The sequence below is a fragment of the Ammospiza nelsoni genome, chromosome 17 (genome assembly GCF_027579445.1).
Source record: "Ammospiza nelsoni isolate bAmmNel1 chromosome 17, bAmmNel1.pri, whole genome shotgun sequence".
NCBI lineage: Eukaryota > Metazoa > Chordata > Aves > Passeriformes > Passerellidae > Ammospiza > Ammospiza nelsoni.
The window spans coordinates 15,241,589-15,266,200 of record NC_080649.1 but is presented as its reverse complement, the minus strand read 5'-3'; the positions used below and the strand labels follow the sequence as shown (position 1 = coordinate 15,266,200).

The window sequence follows — 24,612 nt, the reverse complement described above, 5'->3', positions numbered from 1 at the left end:
GCTAAACCGCACGTCAATCAGAAATGGCCACGCCTCCTCCACATATTCGCCGCTTCAATAGGCTCAGCCACACGTCAATCAGAAGCGCCCCGCCCCGGCGCGCCCCTGAGAGCTCAAGGGGCAGGGCCAGTGGACGGCTGGGCGGCTGAGGACTACAGCTCCCGGCATACCTTGCGGGAAGCGGAGCATGATGGGATAGCGAGTCGGGCGGGGAAGTGCTCGACGCGGGAGGGACTGGGGGAGCGGGACTAGGGGAGCGGGATTGGGGGAGAGGGATTGAGGGAACCGGGACTGCGGGGGAACCGGGATTGGGGAACCGGGATTGGGGGAGAGGGATTGAGGGAACCGGGATTGGGGGAGCGGGACTGGGGCACATCCGTGTGTGCGGGGCACCCAGGTGTCATCCAGGACGGGGTGGCATCCAATGTGAGCTGAGCATACCCATGGGAGGGGCTCGTAGATGGGGGCACATCCAGATGTGTGGGACATCCAAGAAGAGGCGGCACCCAGGATTTGGGACATCCAGGTGTCAGAGATGTCCAGGTGGGTGGGCACGTGGGTGGGAGGGCATACAGGTGTCCTCCTCCAGATATGGGGTGGGCACCCAGAAAGAGGGGCACCCACAGTTTGGGGCATCCAGGTGGGTGATCATCCATGTTATGGCAGGCGGCGGGTTTTGGGGTGGGAGGTGTGTGCACCCCATTGTTGGTGGGGCAGGGGGCAGCCATGGGGACGTGCAGCGTGTCCCCAGGGAATGGGGCTGTGGGTGCTGTACCAGGCTGTACCTGGATGTTCTCCAATGCAATCCCTTGGCATTGGCCTGAGGAACCACTCCCAAACCCAATCCCAGGGGATTCCCCATGGAAGGTGTGGAGGATCCTCTCCCTGCCACCATTGCTGACAAATCCCTGTGCTGAACAGAGCATCCAGAGCTGGGCATTTCACCATCCACATTCCCAGCCTGCTGCTCCAGGGAATGCCATGCCCATGACCCACGTGCCCTGAGCCTGTGAGGATCCTGCAGCTCCTGGGGGAGCTCTGCTGGCTGCTCATGCCAGGGGGTCACTCATGGATGGAGAGGGAGAGGGGATGGATTCAAGGGGGATGTTTTTATAGAACCACAGAATGGTTTGTGTTGGAGGGGATCTCAGAGACCACCCAGTGCCACCCCTGCCATGTCCAGGACACCTCCCACTGTCCCAGGCTGCTCCCAGCCCTGCCCAGCCTGGCCTTGGGCACTGCCAGGGATCCAGGGGCAGCCACAGCTGCTCTGGGCACCCTGTGCCAGGGCCTGCCCACCCTCACAGGGAACAATTCCTCATTCCCAATATCCCATCCATCCCTGCCCTCTGGCAGTGGGAGCCATTCCCTGTGTCCTGTCCCTCCATCCCTTGTCCCCAGTCCCTCTGCAGCTCTCCTGGAGCCCCTTCAGGCCCTGGCAGGGGCTCTGAGGTGTCCCTGGAGCTTCTCCTCTCCAGGTGAGCACCCCCAGCTCTGCCAGCCTGGCTCCAGAGCAGAGGGGCTCCAGCCCTTGGGGCATCTCTGTGGCCTCCCTGGGCTCTCTCCAGAGCTGTCCCCTCTCACAGGGATGGGGGGCTGCCCCATCTTTGGGGGTCTCTGTCTGGCTCCCTCTCCTCTCCCACAGCCTGAGGGCTCCTGTGCTGCCCTGGGGCTCTGGATCCCTTTGGGCCCTGTGCTCGTGAGGGGTTTGTGTCCTGTGGGACAAGGGGATCCTCACCCTCAGTTGCTCAGTTTGGCTTCTCCATTGGCAGGGCCAAACCCAGCCCCCCTCTGTGCCCTCTGCCAGCTCCCACGGCTGCTGCCAAGCACAGTGAGAGCAGGGACAGGGGAAAACAAAACAGCAGCTAGAGCACACCCAAAGAGCAGCTAGAGCACACCCAAAGAGCAGCTAGAGCACACCCAAAGAGCAGCTAAAGCCACCCCAAAGAGCAGCTAGAGCAACCCCAAAGAGCAGCTAAAGCCACCCCAAAGAGCAGCTAGAGCACACCCAAAGAGCAGCTAAAGCCACCCCAAAGAGCAGCTAAAGCCACCCCAAAGAGCAGCTAGAGCACACCCAAAGAGCAGCTAAAGCCACCCCAAAGAGCAGCTAGAGCACACCCAAAGAGCAGCTAAAGCCACCCCAAAGAGCAGATGTCCTCCTGCAGCCACTGCCATCCCTGGCCACTGCATTGCCAGGGTAAAGGGGCTTGGAAGGTGAAGCCTGTGCAGAAACACCCACCCAGGGCACAACCTGGTGGGCAGAGCAGGGGAAGGGGAGAGGGGGACATGGGGATGTTTCTTTTCTCCAGGAGGAGAGAAAAGCCTCATTTCTGTCCAACAGCCCAATGGATCCAAAGCAGTGCAGGTGGACAGGAGAGGATGAGCAGCAATCTCCTCTATTTTATTTCTTTTCTCAGCCTCTGGGTCTCAGTCCTGCTGCTCCACAGGGCCAGCCAAACCCTCACTCATTCCAGGGATTTCTCCTGTCTTTGGTGGGATGGTGGAAACCAAACAGAGCCCAGCCAGGTGGGAATTGTGGCAAGAGGTGGGAGGCAGAGGGAGAGGGGAAATCCTGGCAGGGGCTTGCTGCAATGTGGGGACTTTGTCACAGCCATGCATTCAGCTGGGAGAGGGAACAGGAGAAAGGGATGGAATTCAAGGGAGTGAGTGCTCTGGTGTGAGGAGGGAAGGAGAGGCCAGAAGGATCCACCACTCCCAGGCCCAGCTTGGGCTGCTGCTCAGATTGTGCAGAGGATTGTCCCCTGTCCTGCCCCTCACACTGAGCACACCCCATGGGCAGGGCAGGCCCATGGGACACCAAGGATCCCCCTCTGGATCACAGAACACCCAGAGCTGGGGGAGCATCATTTCAACCACCTCCCAGGCCTGAGGTGGCATCTTTGGATCCTCCTTGCACAGGCTTTGTGTTTTGGCCTTGGTAGAACAATTATAGGTGGACAAATGCTGAAATACCCCAGTGTGTGAGAGCAGAGGTGTGGGAGCTGCCCAGCCAGGCCCTGGGGTGGACATGAACAGTCTGGATCAGCTGAGGCTGCAGCAGCTGCCCTGCCTGTCCCTGTGCTGCTCACAGCCACACTGTGCTCAGCAGCAAGGCAAGCTACAGGTAAGGGCTGGATGTTCCTCCCAACATCTTTATTCTGGAGTAATCAAAATCTGATTAAAAGGTTGAGTTAACCAATAAAACCTATCAGTAGAACAAAGCTCTCCATCCCTAAACTTGCACACAAGCACTGGAATGTGCAGCATCCCTCAGCCCTGCTGCAGCTGGCACTGCTGGCACTGTCACTGTCCTGCTGTGCCACTGCTCTGCCCAGCACTCCTGCCTGCACAGCTGGAGCTCTGATGAGCCTGAAGCCAGGCAGGACTCGTTCCTGGACTGGTGCAGGGGACTGTGTGTGTTTCACATCACCAGGCTGCATTTTACATCACCAGGCTGTGTTTCACATCAGGGCTGCAGGGGGAAGGAAGTCATCTTCAGCTGGGGCTGGTGGTGACATTTAGAACAAGCCCTGTGTCACTGCTGTGGGAGCACTCTGCTCCTGCTGAACGCCTGGTGCCTCACGTGAGGGAAGGAGAAATGCACAGTGGCTTTGAACTTCCCTGCCAAACCTCATCACAAACACTCACACACTTCTAATGAAACTCTCAATGAGTCAGTGCTCTTTTATAATACTTTACTCAAAACCAGAAAACACTGTGAGGAGGATTGATTACAAGAACTGTGAAGTTCTCACAAACTTCCCCAGTGCCAGATGTTCACTAACAGTGGATGGCAGAGGAGCTGCAGCCCGTCCCTGCCCCGAGCTGGGCCTCGGTTCTTCCCCCAGACACCTCCACTGCTCCCAGCCCCAGCACCTGCCTGGGAATGCAGGGCAGTGTTCTGTCACCTGCAGCACTCATCAGTGCAGGAACACTCCTCATATTTAGCTTGCTGAGATGGTAAATGGGGGGTTTGAGCTTTCCTGTTTTGAGGCCCAGGCATGGATAAGGGCTGGAGCCAAAGGTGACAGACTCTTGCAGCAACCCCTAATGCAAAATGGTGGGCTAGAGACAAAGGTGGTGGGCACTGTTCTCATCCAGGAAGGCAGATCAGCTGCCCACATGGGGCTTGGATTGCTCTGAACGTGTTTATCCTGCACCCAAAGCTCCCAATCAAGCTGGGAAGCCCTGTGGCCTCCTGTCATGTGGGAGATGAGCTGAGACCCAGAGCCATCCCCTGTGTGTGCACAGCACAGTCCCCCTGCAGAGCCCAGGGCTCTACACTCTGGGCTGTTCCCTGACACTGCCAGGTTTGGGGTACTGCTCCCCCTGTGAGCTCAGCACAGGCAGGAGTGTGGCAGGAAAGGGCTCTCTGCTCCCAAGTCCAGAAAAGGACCAAGGAGCAGGAAAGGGATCTGAGTCAATGCACAGGCACCCCCTAACCAAGGCTCTTTCCCCCAAAAGGCAAAGGGGCTGCAAGCAATGCCTGAAGAGGGGGAACATGAGCAGAGATGGCACAGCACTGCCAATGCTCTCATTCCTGAGGCAATCTGAGTTACGGTGTCACCGAGCTCTGCACAACACCAGGACGAGAGTCATGAACTGAAACACTTCAAACCCTGCTGGGAGAGGGAACAGCCTTTCACTGAGGGGGTCACCAGGCACACCTTTCACTGAGGGGGTCACCAGGCACACCTTTCACTGTGGGGGTGATCAGCCACACCTTTCACTGTGGGGATCACCAGCCACACCTTTCACTGAGGGGGTCACCAGCCACACCTTTCACTGAGGGGGTCATCAGGCACACCTTTCACTGTGGGGGTCATCAGCCACTGGCACAGGTTGTTGGAGCTGCCATCCTCAGAGATAGCCCAAAGCCAGTCCTGGGTGACCAGCCTTGGGTGGCCCTGCATGAGCAGGGGCTGGAACAGATGATCACAACCTCCAGCAGCTCCCTGGGATGGTGTGACCAGCAGGTCTGAGCATAAAGGCTAAACCACTGAGGGATAAAGTTATGCAAGAAGATGGTGTTGGAGCAGCAGGAAGAGGCAGCACAGGGCAGAAGGAAAGCAGCTCATTCTCTGCAGGGTGAAATGTAGATTTTCCTTACACTACTGGAAGTCAATATATGGGCTGTGTATTTGTGCAAGAGTCTTTGTGTGGGCCTGAACAGGGCACAGTCCAGCAGCAGCATCAGGGAAGACTCCCAAACCCATAACCAGAGCTTTCAGTGCAGTAATTACTGAGGTTTCCTTTCAGCATTGTCACACGCTGTCCTGGTTAGGGGAAGAAATTATTTCTCCAAGGCAGAATTTCTCTCTAGGATAGAGTTTTTCACACAGTGAATCACATTTTCCTTCACAAACCCCCTGCCTAAGTAAAGAGGGGATTTGTGGCAGCACTGGGAACCAAAGGTGGGAGAAATAATAATAAGGAAATGCAGTATTAAAAGAAGTCTGTAAGATTAGAGTCTTTGACTGATGGCTGGCAAAGCCTGCTTGCTGCCTGCTATAAGGGGTGCATGGTAGGAATGGGAGAACTGGAATTTTTAACTACTTCTCATCCAAGAGCTGCTCTGGATAACATGGATCTGAGGACAAATCAGAGCCAGAGCCTTACCAGCAGCCTCTTCCCGGAGGAAATGCCAGCACTGGGCCAGTCTGTGCTGCTGTGGAAGATGAGGCAGACCCTAACTCTAATTAGAGAGATGACATAAGGTCAGGTGCTCCTGAGCAGGATGTCTGCTGCACTGCTGTAATGTCCCTGCACACAGTCGGAAAGGGTGGGGGAAGACTCTTCCAGCAGGGACTGGAAAGGAAGAGGAGAGACATGGCAAACATCCAGCAGGAGCAACTCAGATGCTCAGATACCACTGCAGGCAAGGAGAACAGCCAGTGCAAGGAGCAGAGAGGCAGCTCAGGCACCACTCTGGGTGACACAGGAGAACTGCAAGCACAAGGAGCTGCCACTGCCCAGCGGGGCTGCTCAAGGTTCTCCCTTGCAGAAGACTCAGGGTCTCAGGTTTGAGGAGGAGCTTTTCCTTGGTTTGGTATTTCCTCACGCCAGAGTCAGTATCAGCCTTCAGTAAACAAACCCAACACTGGAACATCTGATACATCTGGCAGGGTCCCAGTAGGAAGGTCACAGCTGCTGGTGTTTGTGGCTCTGTGCTGTCATTGGGGCTATCATGGCATTTGTACCTAAGGATTTGTACCTTGATTAGGACCAGCATGAACTGTCTGGTCCCACAGACAGATTTTAAAAGCCAGGATATTAGAAACATTACTTTCACAAGACCAAAAATAACAAAGTTTCTCACAGCAGTCAGCAAACTGAACTGTGCAGGCGTGGGAGGAACCAGGGGATACCATTTAGAAGCTCCACAGGAAAGACGAGAGGGAGGTGAGGTGTAAACCTGCTCTGCTCAGTGCCAGGTGAGGATGGGGCTCATGACTCTGACTTCAGCTGGAGTGAAAATGTTATTTACACCATTCATCCACTGAGTGCATCACAGCTTGCAGTTATTCACACCTGGAGTGCAGAGAATTCCTCAGGTAGTGATCATTCCAGGACAAGAAGATGCTGCACAGGAGTTTTAAGCCCAGAACAGCTTGTTCTCTGCAGTTTCTGCAGGCAGGGATGCCCCAGCCAGAGCCTGTAAAGGCAGATGGTGAGGGGGGCTTTGCCACACTGGCTTTCCCAGGGATTTGCCCTGGCTCAGGGTGACAGGGCACCATGTAGTGCCCATGTAGTCCTGCATCCCTCACATGGCCCTAAGAAACCTCAAAGGCCTTGTCTGAGCTGGGGCAGAGGAATGAGCAGAGCTGCAGGAAGTGTATTTTGGGTCAGGACTGTATTTTGGGTCACGACTGTATTTTGGGTAAGGACTGTATTTAAATTTGACACAACCACTGATGCCCAGTGGGACATCCTGCAGTGCACAGGCACTCTTTCCAAGAGAGAGAATAGGAGACACATCAAAATGAGACCAGAACATGGAAAGCCAAGCACTCCTGCACTTTGGAAATGTATCCAAAGCACTCTCCCAAGAGAAATCGCAGAATCATGATAAAACAGTCTGTGCTTCTGGGCCTCTAGCCTCACTTTCCAACACCTCTGGTGCTGCAGTGAGGGTGAGTGCAGGCCCTCCTCAAAAGAAGTTAATAAATATCCCATGAGCTCAGACACCCAGCTGTTCAGTTTTCAGTGTAGGACTCCACGAGCTGATTCTCCACATGGTTTTGATCAGCTGGCTTGAGGTCTGAAGCATAAAAACATGCTCTGGCTGAAGGCACCACAGCATTGTGGCTCCAAAACACCTGAGGGGCTGATTTGCTATGGCCCTGTGAGCTGACATGGAAGGAGAAATTCATCCCCAGACCATTTGGGAGCTGCTCCCTCCATGACACTGAGTGTTGGTTTCATGAGGCACTGATGGGTTTCACCTTTTGCTTCCAAAATAATCATTAGCATAATATACAAACACAGTGCAGGGGAGGAGAAAGTTTAAAAATAATGTTTAAAAATACTTGCCTTTAAAAATTCAGCCCTTCCTATGTTATCAAAATCTGTTTAAAGGGATGAAGCAGTTGCTGGCTCTGAGCAGCCTTTGGTCCCAAAGCATTAGTTGTTAAGTTTTTCAGGTCAAGTTCCCAAGTTCTTCCACTGTCTTTAGTTCTGCTTGTCTCCTTTGTGTTTCCAAGGGTAGATGAGCTCTCCAAGGAAGAGTTTCTTGCAGAGAGATGCCCAGGAGTCCCTGGGATAGCAGCTGTAGGTGGGCAGTCTGTAGGTCTGGACCACACCTCCATAGGAGAGGGGGTTGATCTGTGTGGAGAAAGAGGGACAGCAGCAAGGGCAGCATCAGTGCTGCTCCTCACACAGCACAGAACCCCTCCCTGCCTTGCTGAGGCTGTTTATCCTTCTCCTGCATCCCCCAACATTAATACATTGAGTTTGGCAGGGGGTGATACTAGAATCATTCCCAAGCAGAGGGGCAGACAAGAGCCAGCATGAGAGGAATGGGAGGGGAGTGTGTTACACACCAGTGGAGGGGACAGTGGCTGGAGAGACAGCAGACAGCAACAGAATCACAGAGTCATGGCATTTTTGTAGTTTGGAAAAGACCTTTAAGATCACTGAGTCCAACCCTTAAGCCAGTACTGCCAAAGCCACCACTAGCCCATGTCCCCAAATGCCACATCCACACTGCTTGTGAACATCTCAGGGATGCTGATTCCACCACTGCCCTGGGCAGCTGTGCCACCATCTCACCACCCTTCCCATGAAGAAATGTTTCCTAATATCTAATTTAAATCTACATCTAGTACTGCACTGGGACTCCAGGAACTCCTCTGGAATTTGGCTGTACCTGTTATGAGCCAAATATTTCCCAATATCTAATTTAAATCTACATCTATACTGCACTAGGGATGCACTGAGACTCCAGGAACTCCTCTGGAATTTGGCTGTACCTGTTATGAGCCCTCAGCCCACAGCTGGGTGTGAAGTCAAACCTGGTATCACCTGAAACCACCCAGTGGAACCAAGTGTCAGCACAACAGGATCACACCAGAGCTCCTCATTACCATTTTCAATTAAGTCTCCTAGGCTGAGTTAATCTTTTTTAATTTGACTTCAATCAGCCCCCCGAGTCTGTGCCCACGGTCCCCAGTTGCTGCACTGACCTTCTGAAGACAGGGATGTGAACAGACACATTTACTGTGCAAGGGGTGACAGAAGCATGTCAGACCTTGGAAATGCTCATCCCAGTGAAGCACTCAGGGTAGGGAGGCAGCTGAAGTCCCCAGAATGGATCCAGTGTGGCAGGAAAAGGATGCACAGCCACCAAAGGACCAAAAGAGATGGCACAGAAGTGGTGGGGCTTAGGGCATAGACCATGAGAGATGCCCAGGGTGGGGACTTACAGAGCTGGGTCAGTGGAGAGAAATGGAAGGACATCCCTCTCTAGCAGAAGGGTTCAGCTCTGCTGGAACCAACCAAGCAGCTCTGGGAAAGGAGACTGTGATTCACAGCACAGAATCCAGCCACAAAGGAAAGAGAGACAGCAAACCCATGCACAGAGTCACTACTTGGTCAAAGCTGAGTATTTTTTTTTGTCCACTAAAAAGCATCTGGGTTTCTGGGAGTTTGCCTGTGCCACCAGCTTGCTTCAGCTGCTTGGAGCTCATGGAGTGCTGAGGGATGAACCCCCAGTGCCTACAGAGATGGAGCCCTTGGAAAGCAGGGTTGAGCTAAGATTTCCTTAGAACTAACCCTGGAGATCTTTGTCAAATTAGTTTCAAAGTACAAGATTGCTCAAGCAGAAGGGGAAATGCCTGTACACAGAAGCATCTCTAGGAAGTTTAGACAAAAGGTCAGGGCAGCTGCTTGCAGGGAAAATTATAAAATAGAATAAACAGCAGGGGGGAAAAAGGCCAAAGAAACCTGTCCCCAGCAGTAACAGCTGTAAAACCCAAGGAACAATTTCTGCCCAAGTAACAAGTAAAACCCAAGTAACTATTTCTGCCCATTTCCTCAGCTGTAGGCAAAGCAAAGTGTCTGAAGTGCAAACATGCTGGGGGAGGAGGACAGGAACTGCTGCTCCACAAGGGAGAGACACAGAGTGTGCTCCTTTGGCTATGAGCTGTGTGGGCTGGGAGGTCTGACACAACATTTCTTGCTGAGAAGCATCTCTGGGTGCAGTGGTGATACCCAGGGGCAGCACTGGCCACTGTAATAGCCAGGGTTCCTTACACCCAGAGCAATTCACATCCCTGCCTCTCCTGGTACCAATGCAAGCAAACAGGCAAAACTCATTATTAGTGAAGAGGCAATATTTGTTCCCCTTATGAAAGTTCTGTAGGTCAAAGCTGTAACAAACCCTGCTAGAATATCCATCCTAATGGAAATGTTCCCTTCTCCCTTCCTCTGCTGTTTAACCCTTTCCAAAGCAATTGCTGGAGAAGATGAGACTTTCAGCAGAAGGTACATGAATGGATCAAACTCATTGTGATCTAGAATCTCAAAATCTCAGACTGTTTGGGTTGGAGGGAACCTTAAAGCCCACCCAGTGCCACCCCTGCCATGGCAGGGACACCTCCCACTGTCCCAGGCTGCTCCCAGCCCTGCCCAGCCTGGCCTTGGGCACTGCCAGGGATGCAGGGGCAGCCACAGCTGCTCTGGGCACCCTGTGCCAGGGCCTGCCCACCCTCACAGGGAACAATTTTTGCCCAATATCTACTCCAGACCTGCCCTCCTTCAGCTTAAAGCCAGTTTTCTCCCTGGGCTATCACTTCTGTTGAGCCACACTGCCAGAAATATTCCTTCTTGTGCACCAAAAGAAATGACTTTAAACACTAATGAAAATACTGACCTATGTAAGAGTTCCTGAAGAATATTAAGTAGCATATGAAATGGAAATATCATCCCCCATCCTCTGCCCCCCTCCAGGGTCTGGACTTTGCATTCCAGAGGCACTATCTTAAAAATCAAAAATAATCCATTGGCTGAGCCAGGAGCTGGTTGGGAATGCTCAAAGCCAGCATTATTGATTTCTAATCCATCCCCAGTGCCCCACAGGACAGCTCAGACTATCACCTACAGCTGCAATTATTTTGGGTGTAGGTCCATGCATCCAGCCTGACTTCACCAGACACTGCTGCAAGGGGGCTTCCACACAGAGAGGGGGCAAAGCCACTGCAGATTCTCAAGAAAGGCACATCACTGTGTACAATAAATAAGAATTTCACTTAAAAATAGGTTTTTTAGACTACCCTCTCCAAAGGCCTATCACAAAGTGGGATATTCAGCAGAATTTCTGACACAAGCCCATTTTTTACTTCCACCAGCACAAAGAGAGAAAAAAATTGCCTTTTCTGACTGTCTGCTCATTACTATTGGAACAGAAGGCTGGGACAGACATCTACAGCAGCACTTCCACCTCTTGAGTGATGACTTGTGCTATATTCCAGATAGAAAATGGATCTTCCTGCAGTGGTCCAAAGAAAATTCATCACAGTCATATGACTCATTGCCTTTGCTCTTTAAGTCGTGGTCTTTTCTCTCTGGAGAGTCCATCCACCTCATCTCACACACACTGATGCCAAAGCCTCTGCTCAGCACCTCCTATGCCTCATCTCTGGTGTCTGGTTTCCTTTCTCTGGAGTCTCCTGGCCATAGAGGATGGCAGATTTTGGTTCTTACACCACAATCCCACTGAAAGGCAGGAGCTGGGAAGACAGCTTGCTCAGAGAATGCTGGTTTTGCCCCAGAGGACATCTGTAGAAAGGATTCCCTCTGGAATTGCTACTAGCTGGTTTGCTGGTTCCCTGCTAGCCTGACCTTTGCTGAAATTGGGTGGGACAGTGATGGAAAAAGCAAAAGGACTGAGAAGCTGCAATTAAATCTTTCCCACTCACTCCCCCAGTGTCCAAGTGCTTTTATAAGTGTTATACACTACTGGCAGCCTCTCCTCTTTAGGATGCAGAGAGCAAGAAAAGCCTCTCTGGGACATGGCTGTGTTCCTGCTGGGTCAGGAGATGGAAATTTCACTCCTGAAAGTGTAAGGAGAACTTCCCTGCTGCCAACACCTCATTTCTTTTCAGAAGATAATTTCCTTTAGTATCTTTGATGCCAGAGCATGGAATGGGGGGGTTACAAAAGCACAGGTGAGCTGTGCCCATACCCCTCACCAGGGCAACTCTGGAGAAAAGCAGGAGGCCCTTTCCTCTCTCATCTTGCCCAGGCTCTCATTCTGCTCTCTCATGGAGCAGCCAAAGCTTTCCAGCACCACTGGAGGGGAAGAGCTTTTCCTGCTGCTTCATTCTGCCTTCTTTTTCTTCTCCCAGTGTCAGCAATTATGAAATGAAGCTGCACAGAGGCAGGAGGTGATAATGGCATGAGTCCCAGAAGTAACACAGCTCTGTGCTTCTCCTTCTACCCTTCTGCATTTCACCTCACACCATCCAGGGCACTGCATTTCCTCCAAACAGGACACAAGCACAGAAAGCAGCAGCCAGCCACAGCAACACGAGATTATTTCCCTTGTTTCAGCATTTTAGAGCTGATAATGTTGAAGTGGAGCCTTTCAGTGGGAGCAGCACAGAGGGGCTGGGGTCACTCTGGGGGAAGGCACAGGGGCCTTACCTGCATCAGGAGACGTAGAGGTTTTCCATCCTGCTGCTCAAGGACTCTGAACTTCACTCCAGCTGCAAAGACACAAAACAAGGAAAGCAAACCCATGGGGGGATTGTTGGGGTGTCCTGTGCAGGGCCAGGAGTTGGACTCGATGATCCTTGTGGTCCTTTCCCACTCAGGGTATTCCATGGTTCAATGCCTGGAGCACAGACCATGAATTTGCTGCCCAGTGCTGTTGGCTGAGCACTGATTCCCTAGAAACTGTCTTCAACCTTTCTGGATTTGGGAACATTCCCCATTTTCAACAGGAAGCATGGATTGTCTCTCCAATGCTTTAAGCCTAATGTCACAGCTCCATTAAAAGTAACCCCTCCCACCTCCAGCTTGAAAACTCAGTCCTAGGGCAAGCACAAAGCCTAGAAATGAGCCAGCCAGACCTGAGGATGGTAGAGTGACTGGAAAAACCTTCCACTTTCCCCAAACTTCCATCAAAATGGGAACTCCATGTTAGCAGCAGGCAGAGAGCCCACCTTTAATTTGTGCTCATGTGGACAGTGCAAATCTGTCCCTTGTTCAGGCTGAGGGAGGGAAGTGGCTGACCTGGAGGCACTGAAACGTTTCAAACAATCCCTGCCCATTAATCCCAGCATCCAATGTTTTTAAGAGGCTAACCCCATCCAACCTGCCACTTTCCTATTTTCTCTTGGATTTGCCTCATTGCTGATACTGTAAAGATAAATAGGAAAGATCTTGGATTCCAAGGGTGACACAGCGCACACACAGATTTAATACAATGTTTCAAAGTTAACAGCTTGGACCAGAGAGGCATTTTTCTTACAAAGATGTCAAATTACTTCACAGAAATAAAATCACCAATCCATCTCTGCAAACCTGTTCCAGCCAAGCATGCCCTGTTATTCTTTCCTGCAGGTAAGAAGATGAGCCAAGACTAAGGCACAGATCAAACACTGACAGGACCACAAACAGAGTAACACTGCTCACCATTGAAAGTGTAAGTGCCATTGCTGCAGAATCTCTATGACTCTTGAACACTGAAAAACCAAAATGTTTTCTCTTTTCCCTAAAGCTTTGAATTAATTAAAATCATACAGTTCACTCCTGGGATAGAATGCTTTTCTCCAGCACACAGCTCTGGTTTAAACTCTCTCCCCAAATCATAAAACTTTTTCTGTCCAGGACAGGAGGGATTTATCTGCATTTTGCTGGATTATATTGATAGAGGGGCTTCCCCCATGGCTTGAAATAGATGTTTGAGTACCCTGGGCCTCAACAAGCAAATGTGCTGGATGACCAATGTGCTCAATGTGATTCACAGAGCTTTGGCTATGAGGAAGTGTCTAAGCCATTCCAGGAACTACTTTTCTGGCAAACTTTGTCACAAAGAGACAGAAACAAGCAGGCACTGAAGGTTCAGATATGTGCTTGGGCACTCTGGAGTCTGACCCCAGAACAGTAATCCATTATCCCAGCAAATGCTGCTTCTCTAGGTCCTGGCCACACAGCTCCCTTCTCAAGATACAAGCCAACACTTTCTTAATTAGATTATTTAATTGCTCAAGAGTCTTAAACTTCTAAGAAAACACGAGCACAAAAAGGCTATAAATTCATTTTAGAATGACCTGCAGGTGACTGCAGAGCTCAGGACTCTGAGCAGTTCCCTCCTCACAGGAAGAGGGGAAGGCTCAGGTTCCTGCAGATCACTCCAGCACAGAAGAACCTGAACTATTCCCTGACTTCCAGCCAGCTCCAGAGCTCAGGGCTCTGCTTTCCCTGTACAAAGGCCTCAGCAATGGCACAGGAGAGCTCAGGACATGGATTCATTTGCTTTGTTTCACATGACAGCACACTCAAGTGAGGGTTTGTACTCCAGCAATTGTGGCAGGTCCAGCAGGACTGTGACAAAACCTGTCCCAACAGGTTTTGGGACAATTCCACTGTGAATGTTGGGAAAGGGAAGTACAGGAAAAACAAGCTGGCCTGTTCACAATCAAACAATGCTGGTAACCTGTGTGTGGGCACTCTGAGAGCCCTGAAACCCCTGCTGTTCCTTTCTTCATGCTGTGAATCCACATCCCAACCAAGCTGGCACCCCTTGAGCTGGCACTGGGTGCACAGAGGACATCAGCTTGTGATCTAGATAAGACAGGCTTTTGGAAGTCATAAATATGTCAATTTGGATGCACAGAAAGAAAAAAAATGCATTTAGTTTCTGTGTGTGGATGGATCATTCACCTACCCCTGGCCTGGCCTTCATCAGTGAAATATTTTGTCAGTTCAGACACTGAATCAAAGAACTTGGAGGCCACATGCCACAATGAATTCAACTCCCTTTCCACCAGCAAAAACTATTCATTCATGTTGGTAGAACCATCTTGATGGTGCTTGTAAATCAGCTGCCCCAACACCTGCCAGAGGATGTCTTCTCCAAGTTCTGAGTCTGACAAGGGAGGCAGCACCTCAGCAGTGAGCACACCATGTGATGTGTACTCTCTCAAGTCCTCTGAGTTGGATTCAACTGCTCCATCTGTTCCTGTTGCCATGCCACAGTTTTGTGCTGGGGCAGGGACACAGGCTGCAGAACTGCTCAGAGATGCCTCTTCCTCTCACAGGCAGCAGTGCCAGTTAAGGAACACAGCTGAGAAGTCAATCCCTGCTCAGGTGGGGGCTTGCTTCCTGCAGCAGAGACCTGGCTGAACAGGAATGAGGAGAAGTAACCTGTGGCCTTACATAACCTAAAGGAATTCGTGGTGTGAAACCTCTCAGTGGCACCGGGATTTCCTCCTGCCCTACATCCTGCACATTACTGGGTCAGGTTTCTTCAGCATCTCTGGTTCCCCAAAGACAGCCCTGAAGGGTTTAAGAGGTTTCTGCCCGGAAATTCACAGGAACCTGCTGAAGGCTCCCATGGAAAAGCACCAGAGTTGGTAACAGAGCTCAGCTCTACCTTCCCAAAGCTGAGCCTGGCAGTGCTCCAGCAGACAAAGCTGCTGAGGTTGCCTCGAGCTTCCTCTGCCTTTGATGACTGGCCTTGGTTTACTGATGATCAAGCTCTTTCTTCTATGCTAAATTCCTGCTGCATGCTCTTTAAAAGGATGGGAGATAATAATTTAGATGTGCTTGACTGTAACTAGATCAACCATAGCTGTGGACAGTCAAAGGCATTCCAAAATGGGTCCTTACTCTGGTGCCAGCCCTGGTTTATGGTTATCCAAAGTGAAAAAACAATGACTGGTTTCAAAATGGTGACAGATTAGTCGCAAAAAGGGAATGATTATCTGAACTCTGCCCAGAGCTTTGAAATTCATCCAAACACCAGGGCTTCAGCCAGTCAAAGTCAGCATAGAACTGAAAGAGCTCCATTGATTTGCAACCACTGCAGATCCAACCCTTTGGAACAGCTGATATTCCAAGTATTTTTGTGATCTGGCTTGTTTCAGAGGCCAAACACCCAAAGTTACGAGCTTGTTTTACAGAACTATGTAATATCCTGATTTGGAAGGGACAAGGATCATCCAGCCCAGCTCCTGTCCCTGCACAGACCCCCCAACAATCCCACCCTGGGCATCCCTGGCAGCGCTGTCCAAGCTCTCCTGGAGCTCTGGCAGCCCCGGGGCTGTGCCCATTCCCTGGGCAGCCTGGGCAGTGCCAGCACCCTCTGGGGGAAGAACCTTTCCTGAGATCCAACCTGAACCTGCCCTGGCACAGCTCAATGCTATGTTTGACTCACAGAAGTTTTACCTGACCTGGTAGTCTGGAACTGCAATAAAATATGACCTTGTTTATATGGTGCTTGTTTGGATGCAATTTTTAGTGGCCAAGGACTTTCTAAAGGTTCTCCAGATTCTGCTTCAGGTTCAGATTTCTTTCCATTGACATCCTCATCCTGCTCCTTGCAGGAACTGGTTCACAGCAGCGACACCTGCACAACTCAAGCCTTGGGTTCTTCCCTACCCCCACTGCATCCTCAATCCAGGAGTGACCCAGTGCACCAAAATCAAGCACATAATGCAAAATGCTTGAAGTGCTGCAGGGGCAGAGCTGAGGGACTCACCTGCGAGCCTGTAGGATCTGCAGAGGCGAAGGATGAGGGAATAAAGAGGCAGGGAGTCAATCAGGTCCACCAGCAAGTGTATGAGGCCCTGCACAATCACCACCAGCAAGCGGAGCTGCAAAAACCAGTTTGACAGAACATCTCAGGAAACAGGAGATTAAACACTTGTAAATTCCTGAGCTGAGCTTGGATCTAACACTGCTGTGTGCTAAGCTAAGGCCTCCCAAAGTGGGTGTGATGGCTGGAAGTGCTGAGCATCCAGACCCTGTGTCCTCACCAGTCTGGGTTTAAGGGGTAACTGGAATGAAGCTCCTACAGCTAGAGAAGCTGTGACCTGCAAGGACATGAGAACTATTCCACTTTCAACAGCCACAGTTGGAAAGGAAGCCCAAATTCTCCCACTTTGAGTCAATTCCATCACTGTGTACCAGTGAATGTAAATTTTCCTCTCTCCAACAGTGAGCTGCAACTGCTCATTTCAGCCTGGAGAAACCCCACGTAGAGCTTAAGCAAGGCAGAAATGAGCTTCCTGCTCTGTGTTTTCTGTCCCTGCATAAAGCACCTCCTTTTGTCACAATGCAGTTATTTTCTGCTGCCAAGCTCATCTGAAAAGAGAGGGCTCAAAAAAGATGCTGAAAGCATGTGATGGCCACTGTCTGTGGAAAATTTGGCTCTGGGCAGACTGTGGAGAGGACTGGTCATGTTGGGGGAAGGAAAAAAAATAAAGAAGTTTCAAACCCCTGAGGAAAGCTTGGCTGAAAACATTTAATACAGCAAGTTAATTCCCTGGAAAAAAAGTTCTGGATCAGACTAGAGAGGCCATCACCACAGATGTGGACAGAAACATCAACTTCTGAGAGAAAGTAAAGAGAACAGTTTGTCTTGTGGACAGGATTTGCTGGGAATTTCCTTTGGAAAAATACAAACCTGAGCTGATGTGAGAGAATCCTTCCTAAGACATCCACATTTTTATTTTCTTTATGGATGACCATAAATGTCTAGGAAACCATTTTTTACTACCTCAGAAGAGAGTGTTTGACTTGTTTCAAGGGTTAAATCTTACCAGGGTAAACACCAAATAATACAGTGCAGTTGTAGGCAGAAGGAACAGCAGGATTGTGAACAGCAAAGTGCCAATAAATAACTAGGGAAAAAGGAAACACAATCATGAGCAGAGCAATGGTAAAATAAAATACATTACAAATAAAAAATAGGAGACTCTGAGGCAATAGAAGTTTGCAGGACTTCTCAATGTGTTTTTATCTTGCCTATGGGAATAATGCTGTTATCTTGGATATTTTCAGTATTTCCCCTCTCACTGGACCTTCTTCAACACTCCTTATTATGGGAGTACATTTGGAAAGATAAAAGCTGGATCCTGACAGCACTTTTCCTTTACAGACAACATTCAAGATTTCCCATTTCAGGCCAGCTTCCTTAGGAAACTAGACTTAACTGATCTTGCAATTTTTCCATTCTCTGTCCCCAAAAGTTTTAGAGCCACTGACCAGATTTTACCAGAGAAATGTGGAAAATAACAAAGAAGTGGTAATTTGAATGGGAATTCTGGAAAGAACTGAGAAGTACTTTTGTTCCTCCTTGTTTTAGCAGTGCAGGCACCTGGTGCAAACCTAACAGAATTATTTGTGATAAACATTCCCAGCAGCAACTGGCTGAGCTTCCAGCCACAGGAATTCTGTTTCTTGCTCAGTGGGAAGGTGGGAGAGAAGCTGGAGTCAGGGAGCAATATTTAGAGGATGCAGGAGAAAAATCCCTAAGGAAGGAGGTGCCATTAGCTCCACTGCCCACAGAAAAAGTTATTTTTATTCTGGGCCAGCGTAGGTTGGCGTAGGTCTAAATAATTCCAAGTGGGAGAATTCAGATTTATACCAAACAGGAACCTGACTCTTCTATTTCCAGCTACCACTTCCAGATGAGAGAGGCCACAGAAGAACAGGGCACTGCAACCTCTGCAAAAAGGGACCCTGGCTGCAGGATGTCATGAAAGAAAACAACCCAGCAGCCACAGCACAGAGGTGGATCAGCACCACAGCTTTAGGGATGTAACCAGGAATAAATCACAACCCAATCCATTCTCCTCACAGCAGTTGTTTCCCCTTTCTCCTATCACTCCACTGCAGTTGTTTAAACCTCCAAGAGTCTTTTAGGTCTGCTTTGAATGTCTCTTCCTACCCGGCCAGCAACACAATTCCCTCTGGTCTCCAGAGCAGCAGGATGAAGCCTCAAGTGCCAAACCAATTCTCCTCAAAGTACACAGGGAGGAGATGATGCAAACCTGGCACAGAGGCTTTTAATCACCAAAGAAACAGAAACCAGCTCTCAGCTGTGGTGCAAGAAGCTCAAGGTTATCTGTTGTAATAGAAAGAGGAGCTGACCCTGCAAGTTTCCAAATATTATTGTATTATTTCAGTGATGTTTGCAGCTGCTGGCCTGCAGCAGTTCAGTCTCTGTTGGACTTTTGCATGGCATTTCAGAAATTAAAAAGAGCTTACAGCACTTCACAAAGAACTGCCTCTGCCTGAGCGAGAGTGTGTGGGCCAGGCTCCAGCACAACGTGAATGAAACAGGGCCTTTTAATAGAAACGCTGCCACGGCTGTTACTGTGGCAACACTGCTGGGCACCACATTTCCCACTGCCTCCAGCCCTCCCCCACTGCCACTCCAGGCTCAGAGCTCCGGCATCTGCAGCACCCAGCACAGCTCAGCCTGCAGGGTGGGGATGGGATGGGGTGGGATGGATGGGATGGGATGGGAGGGGATGGGATGGGATGGGAGGGGATGGGACGGGACGGGATGGGAGGGGATGGGAGGGGATGGGATGGGATGGGATGGGATGGGATGGGTGGGATGGGATGGGATGGGATGGGATGGGATGGGATGGGATGGGATGGGATGGGATGGGATGGGATGGGATGGGTGGGATGGGACGGGACGGGACGGGACGGGAGGGGATGGGATGGGATGGGATGGCATGGCATGGGATGGGATGGGATGGGAGGGGATGGGATGGGATGGGATGGGATGGGATGGGAGGGGATGGGATGGGATGGGATGGGAGGGGATGGGATGGGATGGGATGGGATGGGATGGGATGGGATGGGATGGGAGGGGATGGGATGGGATGGGATGGGATGGGATGGGATGGGATGGGATGGGTGGGATGGGATGGGATGGGATGGGATGGGATGGGATGGGATGGGATGGGATGGGATGGGATGGGATGGGTGGGATGGGATGCTGGAGAGCAGGGATAGAGTGCAGGATAGGGAAGAGGTGAAACAAAGGAGTGCAGGGCAGGGAAGAGGCACTGCAGGGAAGGGGAGGGGTGCAGGGAATGGAAGTGGTATAGGGAAGGGAAGAACTGCTGCAGGTAAGGAAGGGGTGTTGGAGGGCAGGGAAGGAGTCCATGGCAATGAAGGGGTGCTGCAGGCAGTCAAGGAGTGCTGTAAGGCAGCAGAAGAGCCGTGGGCTCAGAGCGTTGGGACATGTCCTTGTTCTGGCCACCACAAAGGCTCCTGTGTCTGTGTCCCAGTATCAGTCAGAGCAGGAGGGAGGGCATCACTGAGGGCAGTACCCTGGGGTGTCCCCAGGGCTGTGGCACTACCTGGTCCAGGTCGTAGGAGCAGGAATCCACCCGCTGCCGCAGCACGTTCCACTTCTTGCCCCGGAACAGGCGCCACAGAGAGGACAGGCCGTAGATCTTCAGGCAGTAGAGCCTGAGCAAAGAGAAGACTCTGCAGCACAGCTGGCAGCTCCCAGCTCCAGCAGCACCCAGCTGTCACCAGCACAGCCCCACACCCACTCACCCACCTGCAGAGCCAGGGGGGGCAAAAAAAATACTCTGGGAATGCTGCAGATAAACCCCCATGGCTCAGTCAAGCCTGTCTGGGCTGCTCCCTGGCACGGGGCTGCTGCAGCCAGCTCTGGGCCACTGCAGGGCTATGGCCATGCCATGGACATGCAGCAACCACCAGCCTCATGGCAACACCTTCCCTGCAGCAAAAGGGTGCTGAGGCCCTGGCACAGGGTGCCCAGAGAAGCTGTGGCTGCCCCTGGATCCCCAGAAGTGGCCATGACCAGGATGGATGGGACTTGGAGCAGCTGGGGTAGTGGAAGGTGTCCCTGCCATGGCAGGAGATGAGCTTTAAGGCCCCTTCCCACCCAAACCATTCCATGATTCTCTGAGAAGAACCAGCAGGTCTATTTCCCCAAGGTCACCTGTGTCTCCCCAGTTCAGATCTGTCCCTTCCCCTGCCTTCAGACCCTTCCAGACACAGCTGGCCAAGATATTACCCCCACACCTGAGTCAATGCAATGCAATTGTGCCTCTGCAGCAGAGACACAAGGGAGAGGAGTGGAGCCCCTGAAGCATCCCTAGTAGCCCACAGCTCTACAAATCCTTAAGAGTGGGAAGAGACCAGTGAAATGCTTGGTGGCCCCTACTGCATCCCTTCCTTAGGCTTTCAGAATTTGGTGCTATGAGACTTGGAGCTACTTCCCTCACAGAAAATCACAACAGTGAGGGAAGCTTGAGGTGACAAGGGGTGGGAAAAAGACACCTCTTTATGGAGTAACAGCAAGGAAGAAAGAGCCCTTGCGATGGAGAGGAGGCACAAAGTGCCCTGGGCAGCAGTGCCAACACACAGGGATGTAAAGAAAGGGTACATGGCCAATGTGTGGGGCAGAACAGAGTCTGAGAAAGCCTGAGCTGCAAAAGCCAGACTGGCAAACCAGGCTAGCTAAGGTGTGGAGGCTGCTCAGACTTCACAGCAGCAATGTGAAAGCAGAGGTAAGGAGTCTTATCCAAGAGAAGAATCTGGTTTGAGGAACACCAACTGCTTCAAGGAATTGGCAGGGTGCCTCCAGACGGGCAGGCACAGCTTGGTGCACTAATCCCTAGCAGGAGGGAGCCCAGGACAGCTCCTCCAGGGTCTGGCACACACCTGCCCATGGCTCTGACTAAGGCCAGGCTCTCCCTGCACCCCTGACATGACACCCAGTGGGTGCTGCTGCAGTGGCACCTGCCCCACCTGCCCTGCTGCCTGCACACACATTCCTGCCCTCGTTTCACTCTGTGTTTGCTCCACAGGGGATCTCAGGCATCACCAGCACCTGAACCAGCAAATCCTTCCTCCTGCCAGCTGCAGGAATTGAAGGGGCTGTGCTGGCTGTGGGTGACTGCTGACTCTTCCTGACTCTCCACGGGGACAGCACACAGCTGTACACTCTGTACTTCTGACAAACACAAGACAGGTAGGCTGGCTCCCTGCAGCTCCAGGGAAGAACAATCAGCTGACAAAATGCTTTTCCTGCTTCCTACTACCACTCTGCACAACCAGGATGAGCAAGGCCATTCCTCCCAGACCCACACAGAAATTCCAGTGATTAGAGGAGTTGGGAAGAGACCTCCCACTCCTGACATTACTGATTCTGGGTGTGTGACCTATGCTCACAACAGACCTGGCTCATCAATCAGGTCTCAATATTTCCAACCATCCCCTAAACTACCCATATCTAAAGATTTACTATTTCTTGTGCTGTTTCCTGTGTAAAGTCTGAGGAGAGACAATGGCCATTCTGTACTTAATAAGGCAAAAGGTCCTTTATCTCTTCTATCCATCCCATCTCCCTGGCAAGCACATCCTGTGGCCTGTGGGACTCCTTGGTGCAGCACAAGTAAGAGGAGAGCAGGAACAGAGCACAGTGATGGGCACCTCTTGCACAGGAAGCCCAATATGCCCTAGATGTGCCCCAAAGCCCCTTGCAGTCCCCCCTGCTCATTCAGAGCCTCTGCCCAGCTCTCAGGCCATGGGACCTTTGAGACAATGACACCAGGATAGTGTCACAGACCCTCTGTAACCCCAAACCTGCCACCTGTGCTCCACAGTGCAGGCAAGGACCTCTGAAGCAGGGCAGAGATAGGGATTTTGGGGGTTCTCCTAAACTGCAGGGGTTCCCCTGTCCTCCTCATCTTCTCCAGTTCCCCTCCAAATCTCTAGCAGGGTGAATGGAGGAGAGTACTATGAGCTGGATCAAAGGGATGGGGTGAGCTGCTTTCTTGTCCTCTGCCTGTCATGCAGTTTCATTTTTCCAGGTCACTACCACAACAGATAAATATCTAAATGGAGGAGAAATGAAACATGGCTTGCTTGCACTGCTGTGGCCATCACTTCTACAGGCTTAAAAAAGACTGCAAGAAATTACTGTGGGTTAAAAAGTGAATTCAGGAGAACTACACCAGGACTGAATGCTCCACACAGCCTGAGGGGTTTCCAAACACAGCCCAGAGAGGGAGGGGACTCACCTGGCCCCGTAGACATAGAAGCAGTAGATGTGGAAGGTGAGGAGCGCGATGATGTCGGACAGGATGCAGAGAGCCACGGTCAGCCCCAGGCAGGCCGACAGCCCCACGTACCACAGGATCATCTCAATGAACGGGGACAGCAGGTGGATGTAGCCTGGTGGACATGGCACAGAGTCAGTGTTTGACTGGGTCATCTCCCTCCTGACCCTCTCAAAAGGCTGATTCCCCTCGCCCTAGAACGCTGCTCCAGAAATCAGAGCCATGACAACATGGAAGGGCAGCTGGAAAACTCCTTTAGATGCCATCTTCTCTTTAGGAGGGCCAACAAAAACTCTCCTGCCCAAGTTTCTGCCCACTGGGAGGATGGGGAGGAGTGTGCACAGCTTGAACACAGCAGTCACCATTCTCCACATGGGATTTCATGGAATTAGCATGGCATGGTTTGGGTTGCAAGGCACCTTAAAGATAATTTAGTGCCACCCCCTGCCATGGGCAGGGACACCTTGCACCAGACCAGGTTGTTTCAATCCCTACCCAATCTGGCCTTCAACACTTCCAGGGATGTAACATTTGATTTCCTATATTTGTGTCCAGGTTCTTAAGTACATTTTTAACTGTACACGTCAACCTTTACTGCAACCATTCCTGGTTTTCTGCTCTTCCCACAAAAGCCCCCTCATATGGCTTTTGTAAAATAAAGCAGTATGGACAAACAGTCTCTTTCATCACCAAAGTGAGGCAAAGTCACAGAAACAAGACCATACTTGACTGGTAAGCAAAGCAAATCAGTAAAATAACTGTGGAGTTCATGTCCATCATGCCTGTACTCCTCCATCAAGGATAACAAGAGTGTTTTATTTCAAGGAAGAAACTGAAATAATAAAATTGCACTGAGCTGAAGTTTGAGATAGCACAGGGCTGGCATTTGCATCCTTGCACACTTCTCATCCCTATTCCAAGAGCTGCTCCTCTCACATGGCAAAGAGCACAAACCCCTCACAGCAGCGCCTTCCCTTGGACACTCACCACCAGTGACACCAAGGAACTGAGCCCCAGCAGCATCCACACTTCTTGCAGAGCATCAATACCAGCACTTTATTTAATATGCATGAATTCCTTGTGTGGGAATCCAACTTTGGCTTCAGTTCCCACAGCAGGAAGACTCCCAGACAAGTCTGTACTTGCAGAAGTGCATTTTGATTCATTACTCACCTCTAGGCAAACATTAAACACTCAGAGGGAAGAGATGAAAAGGGAGGCTGGAAAGTTAAACAATTTCACTTACTGATCCACAGATGGATGTGATAAAGGAAGAAGCGGCCCAAGACTTGATCCAAGGCTCGGTTCATTTTCAGTCCAGCTGGGGCTCCCATCAGCCACTGGAGCAGGTCCTGCAGCTCTTCAGCCACGTGCTGCAAGCACAAGGAAACCAGGCCATGGAGAGAACAGACTCACACTGAACAGGGCCAGTGCACCCTAACTGCTGCCCCCCCAAGTATTCCGCCACTACCTTCAAACCAATGTGAAAAAATCCAAACAGCTGCTTTACAGACAGCTACCTAAATCAGAAATGCAGTTTTATTAACTCCTTACTGAATCAAACACAACAGCTGAGAGGAAACTGAATTGCTTCAGTGGTCTCTGTGCTGGGAACACGGAATTATGTCACCTCTGGCCACCTCTGGAAGGCTTGCACTGTGGGATTTCTTGGGGTAACGAGGGTTCTGGAAATAGATGGCAAACGCTGGTGCACAAATCCACTTCTGGGGACAGTCAAGTGAAAAGTCAGAGCTGAGTTTGGGAAAGGCTGTTAGGATTTTAAAAGGGGGGAAGGTGGCAGTGCACTAATGGGCAAAAGAGAGTTAATTTTTATAAACAATCTGTGTTTGTTTAGAGCAGGGTAGAAAACACTGAATTACATAAATGTATTTCGTGCACACACTCTCTTGATACATTGTGGTGTACTAGACAATATCCCTGATCTTGCCTATCACACTCTGCAGGCTTCATGGGTACTCATGGCAGCCCAGCAACAAAGCAGCCTTGGAATCACTGAGGAAAAACACGAATGGAGGTGCTC

The 24,612-nt window shown here is 51.0% G+C and overlaps 1 protein-coding gene across 3 annotated transcripts in view; it reads right to left on the bottom strand.

Moving 5' to 3' along the window:
* Positions 1-3,681: 3,681 nt before the first annotated feature.
* PIGQ (phosphatidylinositol glycan anchor biosynthesis class Q) overlaps positions 3,682-24,612 on the bottom strand; it is a 37,998-nt gene continuing 17,067 nt past the window's right edge. For 2 of the 3 annotated variants that reach the window (XM_059484416.1, XM_059484417.1), the window contains exons 5-11: positions 23,818-23,944; positions 22,533-22,686; positions 19,833-19,944; positions 17,271-17,351; positions 16,208-16,322; positions 12,145-12,206; positions 3,682-7,824 (exon numbers count right to left, since the gene is read on the bottom strand). In XM_059484416.1, coding sequence (XP_059340399.1) covers positions 7,672-7,824; positions 12,145-12,206; positions 16,208-16,322; positions 17,271-17,351; positions 19,833-19,944; positions 22,533-22,686; positions 23,818-23,944 — 804 coding nt within the window. In that variant the 3' untranslated portion in view covers positions 3,682-7,671. The remainder of the gene's footprint in view (positions 7,825-12,144; positions 12,207-16,207; positions 16,323-17,270; positions 17,352-19,832; positions 19,945-22,532; positions 22,687-23,817; positions 23,945-24,612) is intronic. The other variant, XM_059484418.1, reaches the window with a different exon arrangement.